This window comes from Balaenoptera physalus (assembly GCF_965194825.1).
Source record: "Balaenoptera physalus genome assembly, chromosome: 10".
Lineage (NCBI taxonomy): Eukaryota > Metazoa > Chordata > Mammalia > Artiodactyla > Balaenopteridae > Balaenoptera > Balaenoptera physalus.
In genome coordinates this window covers 78,845,965-78,859,861 of record NC_138889.1, presented here as the reverse complement: position 1 = coordinate 78,859,861, position 13,897 = coordinate 78,845,965, and the positions used below count along the sequence as shown (strand labels likewise).

Below are 13,897 nucleotides of genomic sequence, written 5' to 3'. Positions count from 1 at the left end.
GAAGACCAAATCTGGAGGCATCAGGCTTCCTGATTTCAAACTATATTATAAAGATATAGTAATCAAAACATAATGGTATTGGTATAAACACAGAAACATAGATGAATAGAACAGAATAGAGAGCCCAAAAATAAGCCCAGGTATATATGGTCAATTAATTTATGACAAAGGAGCTAAGAAAATACAATGTGGAAAGGACAGTGTCTCCTTCAATAAGGGCTGTTGGGGACACTGGACAGTCACATGCAAAATAATGTAACTAGATCACTATCTTACACCATACACAAAAATTAATGCAAAATGGATTAAAGAATTAAATGTAAGACCTTAAACCATAAAACCCTAGAAAAAAAAATATAGGTGGTAATCTCCTTGACATCAGTCTTAGAGATAATTTTTGGATCTGACTCCAAAAGCAAATGCAATTAAAGCAAAAATAAACAAGTAGGATTACAACAAACTAAAAAGTTTCTGCATATCAAAGGAAATCATTAACAAAATGAAAAGGCAACCTACTGAATGTGAGAAAATATTTGCAAATCATATAACTAATAAGAGGTTAATATCCAAAATATATAAAGAACTCATACAACTCAACAGCAAAAAAATAAATAATCCAATTTAAAAAATATGAGCAGAGGATCTGAATAAACATTTTTCCAAAGAAATACAGATGGCAAACAGGCACATGAAAAGACGTTCGGCATCGTTAATCATCAGAGAAATGCAAATCAAAAACACAATGAGATATGACCTCACACTTATCAGAATGGCTATCATCAGAAAGACAAGAAATAACAAGTGTTGGCAAGGATGTGGAGAAAAGGGAACCCCTGTCCACTGCTGGTAGGAATATAAATTGGTACAGATACTATGGGAAAGAGTAGGAGATTCTTCAAAAAATTAAAAACAGAACTACCACAGGATCTGGCAATTCCACTTCTGGTTATTTATCCAAAGAATATGAAAACACTAATTTGAAAAGATACATGCACCCATACGTTCACTGCAGCATTATTTACAATAGCCAAAATATGGAAACAACCTTAAGTATACATGAATGGATGATTGATAAATAAGATGTATATATATATGCAATGGAATACTTCTTAGTCATAAAAAAAGAATAAAATCTTGCCAATTTCTACATCAATGGACCTTGAGGGTATTACACTAAGTGAAATAAGTCAGACAGAGAAAGACAAAAGACTGTATGATTTCACTTATATGTGGAGTCTAAAAAACAAAATAAATGAACAAATAGAACAAAACTTACAGATACAGAGAACAGACTGGCGGTTGCCAGAGGAGAGGTGGCTGGAGGTAGGCAAAATGGGTGAAAGGTGTCAAGAGGTACAAACTTTCAGTTACAAGTAAGTCATGGGGATGTAATTTATAGCACAGTGACTATAGTCAGTAGTACTGCATTGTATATTTGAAAGTTGCTAAGAGAATAAATCTTAAAAGCTGTCATCACAAGGGACTTCCCTGGCGGTCCAGTGGTTAAGACTTCACCTTCCAATGCAGGGGGTGCGGGTTCGATCCCTGGGGGGAAGCTAAGATCCCACATGCCTCAGGGCCAAAAAACCAAAACATAAAACAGAAGCAATATTGCAACAAATTCAATAAAGACTTTATAAAAAAAATAGGAGCCTTCACTGAAGCTGTTTAAAAAAAAAAAGCTGTCATCACAAGAAAAAAAAATCTGTGACTCTGTATGATGATGGATGGTAATTAGACTTACTGTGGTGATATTTCACAGTGTATACAGGTATGAATCACTATGTTGTATACTTGAAATTAATATATTATATGTCAATTATACCTCAGTAAAAATGCACTAATCACATACTACTAATAACTTTAACAAAAAAAGCTATCAAATATTATACCTGCATTATAGTCAAGCAAAGTATTAAGCCAAATACTATTATCTTGCATATCAAGTCTCAGCATTTCTGAGTTTATATCACAGAAAGCCTCAAAACAAATCCAAACTTATGGTTGCTCCCTTATAACATCCAGAAAGATTCAATATTAAATCTGCATGAAACATGGAACTTGCTTTACTTACTTAAAAATGAATAGGTTGGAGGACAAAACATTAAGAATGTAGTATGAGTAAATAACTGGAGTACAAAGACCTAAGTATTCATATGAAGTACATTTCTAACCTCGTCTCAATTTTTTGTTCTGACTTATAGGAGGCTAACACATATATTTAACTTACCTCACTTACTTCAAAAAAACGTTCTTCACTACCGGCTCTTCTCTCTAAATTAAACAACAACAACAACAAAATCATGTTAAAACGGCCAATCAATCACAGTATGTTAAAAATCTGCAGAAGGAGAAAATAGGAATTCAAAATTTAAACAAAAGAAGTCCAAAGAAAATAATGTTGGAAGAAAACACCCAAGATCTTCCTGGAGCTAAGTTGTTCAAAACAAACTCAAAATAATTCAGCACCAAAAAACTGTCTATAATATAGAGGAAAATCATCAAATACTAATGTGTAGATTGTAATCTCACCCACTAAGAAATAAACTTAACTCTGATGAATACAGTTGTAATTCCATAGCCACACAACTGCTGAGAGGAAAACATTCAGTAGGGACGTCCATCCTTAGCTCTTAGCTCTCACCATGTGAGATTTATTATTCTATCAGTGTGTTTTCCTGGAACTGAACCACACTAGTTACAAGTAAAGTACTAACAGAGGACTACCAGTTTTAAATAGGCCAAATTACTTTCCTGACACAGATGTCTTCATGATAGTTATGTGCTGAGTCATTTGGACTGAAATACATCTTCAAATAAGTTTCTGACGCTAAAAACTGTTAAATATAGAATTCTGATTCTTATTCTCTTGGGACTCCAATTTGCAAAACACTGAGAAATATTTTACAAGTCAAAAACTTGGGGGAGAAAATCACAATGGGAATGGAATAAAATATTGCTACCACTTAAAAGAGTCATCCACAGTAACTGTAATTTTAGGAAGTGTTAGTATATATTCTGAAAATACAGAAAATATAAACCTACCATTTGTATAGTTTTTTTTTCTTTCCCAATTTTGTTCATTGTGATAAAATACACATAATATAAAATTTACCATATTAACCATTAACAAGCAAACAGTTCAACAGTATTAAATTCATTCATAATATTGAGCAACCATCACCAACATCCATCTCAGAACTCTTCTCATCTTGTAAAACTGAAACACTATACCCATTACCAACTCCTCATTCTCCCCTTTCCCAGCCCCAGGCAACCACCATTCTACTTTCTGTCTCTATGATTTTGACTACTCTAAGTACCACATATAAGTGGAATCATGTAGTATTTTTCATTGTGTGAGTGGTTTATTTCACATAGCATGTCCTCAAGTTTCATCAATGCTGTAGCATATGTCAGAATTTCCTGCCTTTTAAGGCTGAATAATATTCCATTGTATATGTATGCCACATTTTGCTTACCCATTCATCCACTGATGGACACTTCTGTTGCTTCCACATTTTAGCTGCTGTGAATAATGCTGCTATCTACATGGGTGTACAAATATCTCCAAGATCCTGCTTTCAATTCTTTTGGGTATATACACAAGGTGGAATTGCTAGATCATATGGTAATTCTTTTTTTAATTTTTTAAGGAACCACCACACTGTACCATTTTACATTTCCCTAGAGTGCACCAGGTCTCCAATTACTCCACATCCTCTCCAACTTTTGTGTTGTTTTTTTTTTTTTGATAGTAGGCATCCTAATGGATTTGAGGTGGTACCTCTTTGTAGTTTTGATTTGCATTCCCCTAATGATTACGATGTTGAGTATCTTTTCATGTTCTTCTTGGCCATTTTTATATCTTCTTTATAGAAATGCCTATTCAAGTCCTTTGCCCATTTTTAAATCAGGTTGTTTGGTTTTTTATCGTTGAGTTTTAGGAGTTCTCTAACTGGACCAGATATATGATTTGCTCATATTTTATCCCATTCTGTGGTTTGCCTTTTTACTTTACTTGCAGTGTCTTTTGAGGCACAATTTTTTTTCATATTTGTGAGGTCAATTTGTCTATTTTTCTTTTCTTGCCTGTGCCTTTGGTGTCATATCCAAGAAACCACTGTCAAATCCAATGTCATGAAACTTTTGTCCTATGTTTTCTTTTAAGAGTTTTATAGTTTTATGTCTTACATTTAGGTCTTTGATCCATTCTGAGTTAATTTTTGTATATGGTGTTACGTAAGGACCCAACTTCACTTTTTTGCACATGGATATACGAATTTCCCAGCACCATTTATTGAAAAGATTGACCTTTCCCCATTGAATGGCCTTGGCATCCTTGTAAAAAATAATTTGACCATACACATGCAAGAGTTTATTTCTGGGCTCTCCATTCTAGTCTATTGGTCTATATATCTGTCTTTATGCCAGTACCATACTATTTTGATAACTTTAGCTTTGTAGTTAATTTTGAAATCAGTGACTCATCCAGCTTTGTTCTTCTTTTTCAAGACTGATTGGCTATTTGGGGTCCCTTAAGAGTCCATATGAATTTTAGGATGGATTTTCCTATTTCTACAAAAAACATAATTAAAATTGATAGGGATAGCACTGAATCTATAAATCACTTTGGTGGTATTGACATCTCAACAATATTAAGTCTTCTAATCCATGAACAAGAGATGTGTTTGCATGTATTTATGACTTCTAAAATTTATCTCAGCAATGTTTTGTAGTCTTATTTGTACAAGTCATCACATTCTTGGTTAATTTATTCTTAAGTATCTAATTCTTTTTGATACTAATGTAAAAAAATTTTCTTAATTTCCTTTTGAGATTGTTCATTGTTTATATACAAAAATGCAACTGATTTTTGTGTGTTGACTTCATATTATGATACTTTATAAATGTTGACTGCATTTATAGTTCTAACAGGTTTTTTATGGAATTTTTAGGGTTTGCTACATAAAAGATCATATCATCTGTGAACAGAGGCAATTTTAATTCTTCCTTTCCAATTTGGATGTCTTTTATTCCTTTTTCTTGCCTAACTGTTCTGGGTAGAACTTCCAGTACTATGTTGACTAGAAGTGGAAAAGTGGATATCCTTGGTAAATACCAATAAACTTAACTCACATACACAAAAGCTCTTTGAAGTTCCTAATGATTGTTAAGAGTATAAAGGGGATCTGAGATCAAAAAGTTTAAAAATGCTATCTTAGGTATAAACTCAGTAGAAATACATGCACTATGGGAACGTACAAGAATGTTCATAACAGTATTATTGGGGTTAACTAGAAAACCAGCATCACCTCAAATAACCAGAAATAGTAAAATGGATCAATACAATGTGGTATAATCATACCACGTTTTATAGTTACCAACAAAAGTGAATTAATTTTAATTACATGCAAAAACATAGATAAATCTCCCAAAAATAGTTCAGCAAAAAAGGCAGAAATATTTAGTAATATTTCAGTTATATAAAGTTAGCTATGCAAAACCAAAGTATGTTACTTAGGGATGAACAGGTAAGGGTAGATGTTGGGATACAATTCTCCTTGGGTCTTTCAGGTTTCTGCACATCTTGCAAATGAGACATGGACTGCCCTTTGTTCTGGATTATCTTTTCAAGGATCTTTGTTGAGACAGAGATAGAGACTCCTTCAGGAGCAAAGGACACGTTCGCTTACAGTCTTGGAAGACTGGATCAGTGTCTCCCTCCAGAGCAAAGGGAAGGCAAATTACTGACCAATAAAAAAGACTCAAGTTCCCTAAGCTCAGATTGCTCTCCTGTACTGCAAACCACCCACCGAATGTGCAGGCCCTCTCTGCATTGATCTGCGGCAACTTGGGCTCAGGAAACTGGAACACGCTGCTACTCATCCTATTGTTAATGCTGTGAATAGTAAACTGTCCTTTGTCTCTGATCCAGGTGTCTCATATCTTCTACCAGTAACCATGAAATTGTACTTCCATGTGTGGTAAAATCTCAGACTTTTCACAGCTCTTGACATTGATCGTCAGTATAATATTGATAATGACAGTGGTGATAATGGCTAACATGTATTGATTCTCCGTTGTTAAGAGATTTACAGTACAGTAGAGGAGACAGACCAAAAATTGTGATAAATGCTATAAAAGAGACAAAAAGAGCAAAGAGAGAGGGAGAGAGAAACAGGGGGAGGTGCAAATTAGACATGAGAAACTCAGAAAATCTCTCTGAGGGAGTAATGTTTCTACTGAGATGTGAAAGTTGAGAGGATACAAGTCACATAAGAACACATAAAGGCTGTAAGACAGGAACAGTTTTAGGTGTTGAAAGAAACAAAGGTCAAGCTAGAGATGAATAGGTAAATGGCAGAGAGGCCTGAGAAGATGTTGGACAGGCATGGAGTGGGAGACAGTTTGTGGAGGACCTCGTATGCCTGTATTTTTTCGTAAGAGAAATAGTAAGCCACAAAAAAGCTTTTAAATAGAATTTACATTTAAATTTTATGAAAAGCACTAGTTGCTGACTGGAGAATGGGATAAAAGAAAGTAAGAATGGAGAAAGGAAACAAATTATGAGGCTGCTGCAATGAATCACAAGAGATGATGGCGGTCTGGCCTGGAGTTGGAACAGTGCAAATGAAGGCACATAAATGGATTTTAGATATTTGAGTAAAAATTGGAAACAAACTGCTATCAAATTTCAGATGTGCAGGTGGAGAGACAAAGAAGAGTAAAGACTCCTAGGCTTGAGCAATTCGAGATTTCATTTAATGAAACGGGGAAGATTATTAATGGTGGGCAATTAACACAGCAGATGCTGTTGGCTCCCCACAAATATCCTTTCTCTTCCTTGTTCTTTACTAACAAAATACTAATTATATGGTACAGCAAAGAGCTCTAGCAAAAAAAGAACAAAAAACAAAAAACGAAAAAACACATTTCCTAGCCTCCTTGCAACTTACGAATATGACATAAATTCAGTTACCAAATATCACATAAATGGCATTAATGTCTATCTCCTAAGATATGTGCAAGCATTAAATGAAAAAAATGCGTGTAAATTGTTTCATGCAGTCATTGGCACAGAAGTGATCAATGAATATTAGTTATTCTTGTTGATATTGCTACTATTATTAGGATATATTCTATTCTTTTATTAATTTTCAGAACTGTTTTAAATTCTTTGGGATGAGTTTTAGAGTGTCAGAATAAAGATGAAAGAATATCTTTTGTATTCAGGTCTTTTTGTTGCAAGATCTATTAAAAAGTTAATAGCTAGTATAAGCAAAGCTTGAAAACTAACAAACTATAGCTATAGCCACATCACAACTTTTCTAAGTACAGGTTTTCTCATCTAAAAGATTAAAAATATAAGTAAAAATTATTTGAAAAATATAAAATATTATGCAGTACCATCATCTAAGGGTTTTACCCATGAATACTGTCTAGATGTACAGCTCAAAATTCCATAATGTCTTGACCACCTCTCATTGGACTTTCCAATAAAAAGGAAACCAATCTAGCAAACTCTTTTTTTTTCTTAATTTTTAATTTGTTTATTTATTTATTTATGGCTGTGTTGGGTCTTCGTTTCTGTGCGAGGGTTTTCTCTAGTTGCGGCAAGTGGGGGCTACTCTTCATCGCGGTGCGCGGGCCTCTCACTATCGCAGCCTTTCGTTGTGGAGCACAGGCTCCAGACGCGCAGGCTCAGTAGTTGTGGCTCACGGACCCAGCTGCTCCGCGCCATGTGGGATCTTCCCACACCAGGGCTCGAACCCATGTCCCCTGCATTGGCAGGCAGATTCTCAACCACCGCGCCACCAGGGAAGCCCCTAGCAAACTCTTATAATAAGTTGATAAAGAACAGGATTCTAAGAAATACATGCTTTGTCTCTCAACGTATTATACTTGCACACTGACGTAAGGAGGCTTTTATTTTCTTGAGGGCAAAAACAGTCACTATTGTGCATAGAACTAAATATAGTTCCAAGCACAGAGCAAACAAATGCACACCTTAAGCTAGAGTTATATTTTATAATTCTGTATTTTAGAAAAGAAAGTAGAAAAACTGGAAGCATTAACCCCTCCTTCCTCTAATTATTTTTGCTGCATTTAACATAAAACACCTAGTTAAAAAATATTTTCAAACTGCTATCAGAACTTGATGCAATGCGTTTATTTGAGAATGTGGAAAGGGGTCAATACAGTTCCTCCAGATTATCTCCTGTCCCTACTAGTTCTCTCTTATGCTTTCGCCTTTCAACTTGCTGCTTCCTCGCCCTGGATCTAACAAGATTATCTTTTTTGGCTAATTCTTGCTTATTTTTCACTTTATATCGGTTTTGACATCCTCCTTTCAAGGCTTGCCTGAAACCTCCTCATCTGCCCCACAGTTAGCCTCTTCCCTGCCCCCATACCACCCTGAACTTAAGCCTTTTGTGGGTACCTAGCCCAGTTATACCTCCCTCCACAAGACTGCAAGCTCTCTGAGAGCCAGGTAGAGCGCACTTTGTAAACCATATCCCTTTCTGAAAAGCAGAAAGATGAAAGAAGATAGATGTATTTCCTCACACACCATGCTCCCTCTCACACATAGTGCTAACTCACTCTCACTCACTCACTCTCACACACACAGTCAGATGTTCACAAATGCCATAGACCCAGATACACTTTCACACTCACTCAGAGAGTATAAAGTTGAAGAAACTGTGCATAATCTCCAAACCTGTCAAAACAGAGGTCTATCTGAAGAGGCAAGATTTGAAGCCAACAACTCTAGATCAGCTTCTCATTATTCCTGCAACTTCCTCTAAAGTCAATAGAATTGACTGTACTTTTCCTGTGGGCTAGAAACCAGAACTACGAAGGGTTTAATATCAATCACTTTGGAGAATCATAAAATATGAGCTAAAATTTAAGCCAGCCCAAAGACAGCTTGGAGTTTTCACTGAAAGCACCTTACTAAGAATACACACTGCAGCAAACCCAGAACCCAAAAATAGCCCTTGCACTTACCAAATGGTCTTCTCAGTTTACACTTCTTCCAGCGGCATAAAATAACATATATGCAATCAAATATTCATATTACTAAAGGATAGGTGGTTTGGGTAAATACAATGCTTGATGTAGTTGTAAAGACGCAAGCAACTTTACATTCAATTTTAAAACTGCCCTTTCCAATGTTAAACCCTTAAACTTTGTTTTCCAATGCTGAATGTGTCATAAATCAGCCAAAGAAAGAATATTTCAAATCAGAACTTCCTTACAATGTCAACCAGTCAATAGTTCAATTTCAGCAACATTGATATTTTACTAGCAGTGTTTCTTTACATAACTATTTAAATGGTCTATTACACATTGCCCTTATAATTTCATTTTAAAAATTATTAGATTGTGGGAAAACAGCTAATTGGAGATCACTGATTGCTTAAATGTTCAACTGTTAAGAAAATAAACTGAGAAAATATAACAAGTCCTAGAAAGATCCATTATGTCTGAAAGACACAATGTTAACATTCTCTCTCCGGGAAGAAATTTTATCACATGTAAATCAATTGCTTAACTTTCTCATATTTACTCTTCAAAGGTGATTTAGGAAATACATAATACACAGATCCAGACTTACCTATATTGGGGAATTTACTCTAAGAAATCCATTTGTATTTTAAAACACAGGAATAAAAGTAGCTCTTAAAAATTCATGCTGTGGAACCCAGTATTGTTCAGCCTTCTGAAACCAACACTTTTGTTTTCATAACTGTGTCATTAAACTCCAGAAAGAAACATATATTTAGAACTGGGTTTCCAAAATTCCACGTGACTGTCAATGTTAAAAAATACATCCTCATTGCAATGCACTTTTCATATAACCCTAGAAGTAACAGAAATCCTAACAATGGGCAATAAAACCAACTCAGCAAATTAATCAACATATTGAAAGACATTTAGAAAAATAAGAGTCATCTGAGTGGCCTGGACCACCCTGCTCCTTAGGCTCTGCTCTTACCAATGCCACTTTCTTCTGCTATTTGGATTCTGGATCTATGAACAAAACAGGTTATAGGAATTTGGGCAGGGTGCATTCGTGAGACCCAGCCATCAAATACATGTATTCCACATTAATATCCTTTTCTCCTACCTCCACCCAAATCAGAGGCAAAGCTTTTATCACAACAAGAGGAAATATAAATCAATTACAAAAGTCTTTGCCATGAAAAGGGGAACTGAAATTACTTCAGGAAAAGTTCTAAAACCTTCCTGGGATGGACTGAAGCTTCAGTATGACCTCAAGCTGAAGTAACACTGATTTACGTATAAATTCTAGTAAGCAAAATTATCCTGAGGCTAAATTAGATCTTCTAACATCTGAGAGAGAGTAATGGTCAATCTCTGTAATGCCATATTGATATATTTTTTCCTTCATTATATGTATAAAGTTACATACTCCACATTTTTTCCCTCCACTCTTCCTTCAATGAAGAATATATTTCTCATAGCTTTACTTCAGAAGGACTGATTATAAGTAAATACTGAATGCTTCAAATGAAAAAAAAAATCTATTAAGAGCTTCAGATTACTGAAATTACAATAGGAAACAATTCTCTGCAAAGGAGGAAACCACTGAATAAGTACAGAATAGGACTTCTAATTTTATTTGTCTAAAAGACATTTGACTTCTTTTGCACACTGAACATCAATCATTTTCCCTAACAAGTTTATTGCATTACTTAGCAGAGCCGTTAGTCTAAAGTTTTCAATAGTTGTATTTCCCTCTATCTTTAAATTATTTTTTGTTTAAAAAAAGGGGAGTTGCTTCAAGTGACACCATCAAGAACATGGAAAGAGAACCCACCAAATGGAAGAAAATATTTGCGAGCCATATACACTGAATATATAAAGAACACTTACAACACAATAATTAAAAGGCAAATAACTCAATTTTTTAAATGGGCAAAGAATCTGAAGACATTTCTCCAGTGAAGATATATGAATGGTCAATAAGCATTGAAAAAGGTACTTAACACATTTAGTCACTGAAAAAAAGTAAGTCAAAACCACGTTGAGATAGCATTTCACAACCACTAGGGTTGCTATAAATAAAAAAGACAGACGATAACAAATGTTAGTGAAGATGTGGAGAAATTGGAACTGTTTTATATTACTGGTGAAAATATGAAAAATGACGCAGACGCTTGGAAAACAGTTTGGCAGTTTCTCAAAATGTTTTATATAGAGTTACCATATGATTCAGCAATTCCACTCCTAGGTGTATACCCAAGAAAGACAGAAACATATTTTCATACAAAAATCTTGCAATAAATCTTCATAGCAGCATTATTCACAGTAGCCAAGAAAGTGGAAATAATCCAAATGTGCACCAATGGAAAATTATTTGGCAATAAAAAGGGATAATGAACTGATACAAGTTACAACATGGATGAACTTCAAAAACACTATGCTAAGAGAAAGAAGCCAGTTACAAAGACCACATATTGTATGAGTCTGTTTACATGAAGTGTCCAGAATAGCGAAATCAAGAGAGACAGTAAATAGACTAGATGCTGCCTAGAGCTGAGGGTAGGGGAGGTGGGGTGGGGAGGAGGAATGACTACTAAGAGGTTTCTATTTGGGGTGATGAGAATGTTCTAAAATTAGATTATGGTGACCACAAAATTGTAAATATACCAAAATTTGAATTGTACGTTTTAAATGGCTGACTTTTATTGTATGTAAATGAAGTATATCTCAAGCTGTTAAGAAAGGGGAGGAGGAGGATGCAATAATGCACTTTATTTCTTGGTGTCTTTGAAGACTAAATAGTATGACTTCTTAGATCATTTATCACTTAAAAAAAACTGTTTCCATGTTTAGATCTAACACTAAACAAGACATGAAAGTAGAGTGTCATTGAGAGAACTGAGTATCATTGAGGGCCATGGAGATAGACCCAGAAAAACACATGCATTTTCAGGAAAATGCGTGTACTAAAATCGACCCACAGAATACAGGTCCGGGGTGGCCACACGGGAGTTTCCAGGAGTTGGCCTTCTCTCTATTCCGTCTTGTCCCAGAGGGCTTGGTATTTCCCTGGACCCACACCTGCTTAGCTTCTGGCCGGTTCCTGGGGCCTCAGGCATGGCTCAGGAAGAAAGTCCAAGTATCATGGGTACTGGGAGACGGGAAACCCCGAAGCAAACAATGGGCAAACATTTTTCAACGGAACTAAAGATTCAATGAAAGCTTGTAATACAGCATCCTCCCCAAGTGCATAAGAATCTCAAACTGATGGACCTTAGGGTTCGGTCTGCCCTTCCATAATTAACGATAATCTCAAAGCTTGAGCAGTAGTCGGCGAATAGAAAGGGGCAGCAAGACTCGAGAGCCAGCTCCCCACACAGGGAACTGCTGTCATGCGCCCTAAGCTTAGGCTCTCTCGGTGGGAGACTCCTTCTTTCCTCTGCCTGGGTTCAGAGGCCCGAGCACCTCAGTTCACTCGCCCGGCGTGCTCGCCTCGCCTCCCTGCACTGTGCGACCGCTCCGCGGCGTCCAGAGGAGCAAGGAGGGCGGTCTCGGAACCGCTCGGAACAGGTGCTGGCCTCGCGCGAGCAGCCCGAAAAAATCCCCGGCCCGGGCAGGGAGTGTTCGCCTGCAGTCCGCGTCTCGCGCAGGGCACGCCGCTACGCGAACATCCCCGGGATCCCGGCCGCAGGGCCGCCAACGTCCCCCGGGGTCCCCGCGCCTAGAGTGGCGCGGTCCACTCACGGAGCCCGACCCTCCCCGCCGCGCCACCCCGCCGGCTCCTACCTTCCTCCTGCACCATTTCCAGGACATCCGGGTCGCCCATCTTCGCCAGCTCGTTGATGACACTGCTGGAGGGGCAGCAGACTGCCGACCGCCGCGACTGGAGGCGAGATCTGGCCTGGAGACTGAATCTGATCGTGGGCCGCCGCACTTGCGCCGGGATCAAGAGATCCTCTTTATAAACCTCATTCTCCTCGGGTTCCACCAGCGTCGGGGGCTTCAGCCAGCTGGGCTTCTTCTCCAGCGGGTACTTCCACTCGACCTGGCCCTTGACCCTCGGCTTCACCGCCCTCTCCCTGTAGCGCTCCTGGGACCTCTCCCAGTACGTTTCCCGCAACGTGCCGGGCTGCTGGTCTCCTGGCTTCCACGAACCCTGTCTCCTCTGGCTCTCTGGCGGCGCTTCTTTTGAGTCCGCCTGGGCGCTCTCTCCCCGCCTCTCTCTACTCCTCCCCAAGTCCTCCACGGGGGCCTCCATCTCCCCGCCCCCCGGTCCGCCGGGCTCCAGGCCACCCCGCCCCTCTTCGCTCCCGCCCTCTGACTCACTCGGCCCCGGCTCCGCCGCCTCCTGTCCCTCTTTGGGGCCCGCTGTCTCCCGGTCCCCTCGGCCGGGCAGCTCCCTTCTCAACAGGCCTTGCTGGTCCCATCCCACCGGGTTGGCCCTCGTCCCGGGCTCCTGGTTCTCCTGGTTCTCCCGGGCTGCCGCCTCCGCTCTCTCTGAACTATCCTCCGATGCCAGCCGACGGGCCAGCTGCGTCCTCAGCCAGTTGGCCTGGTCCTCTTCCATCTGCCCAGCCCTCCGCCTAGCATGGGCGGCACTCGAAGAGAACCCCTTCCCAGTTGAGGAGTTATTTTTTGTCGGGTGAGAAAAAGCCCTCCTTCCTTAAGGCGACCCCACCCCCTTAAGGCCCGCGTGTGGCCAGGTCTCCAAGGTTCTAGCAGCCCCCTCCCTCCCGAGTCCTGCGGGTGGGTATTAACTTCGCAGCTGGCAGGGTCCGCTTCCGGGACGCAAACGCGATTTCTAACACGGTTGGTGGGAAGTCAAACATGTTTGTCGTGAATTCGAATTCAGCCTCTGCCCCTTAAAAGTTGGATGGCATTG

At 38.7% G+C, this 13,897-nt stretch overlaps 1 protein-coding gene across 11 annotated transcripts in view; it reads right to left on the bottom strand.

Moving 5' to 3' along the window:
• The window catches only part of ANO5 (anoctamin 5), a 99,157-nt gene extending 85,490 nt beyond the window's left edge, over positions 1-13,667 (bottom strand). For 7 of the 11 annotated variants that reach the window (XM_082476575.1, XM_082476578.1, XM_082476582.1 and 4 more), the window contains exons 1-2: positions 12,802-13,667; positions 2,231-2,274 (exon numbers count right to left, since the gene is read on the bottom strand). In XM_082476575.1, the coding sequence (XP_082332701.1) occupies positions 2,231-2,274; positions 12,802-13,582 (825 nt within the window). In that variant the 5' untranslated portion in view covers positions 13,583-13,667. The remainder of the gene's footprint in view (positions 1-2,230; positions 2,275-12,801) is intronic. The other 4 variants (XM_082476580.1, XM_082476584.1, XM_082476581.1 and 1 more) reach the window with 1 other exon arrangement.
• Between the last annotated feature and the right edge of the window lie 230 nt (positions 13,668-13,897).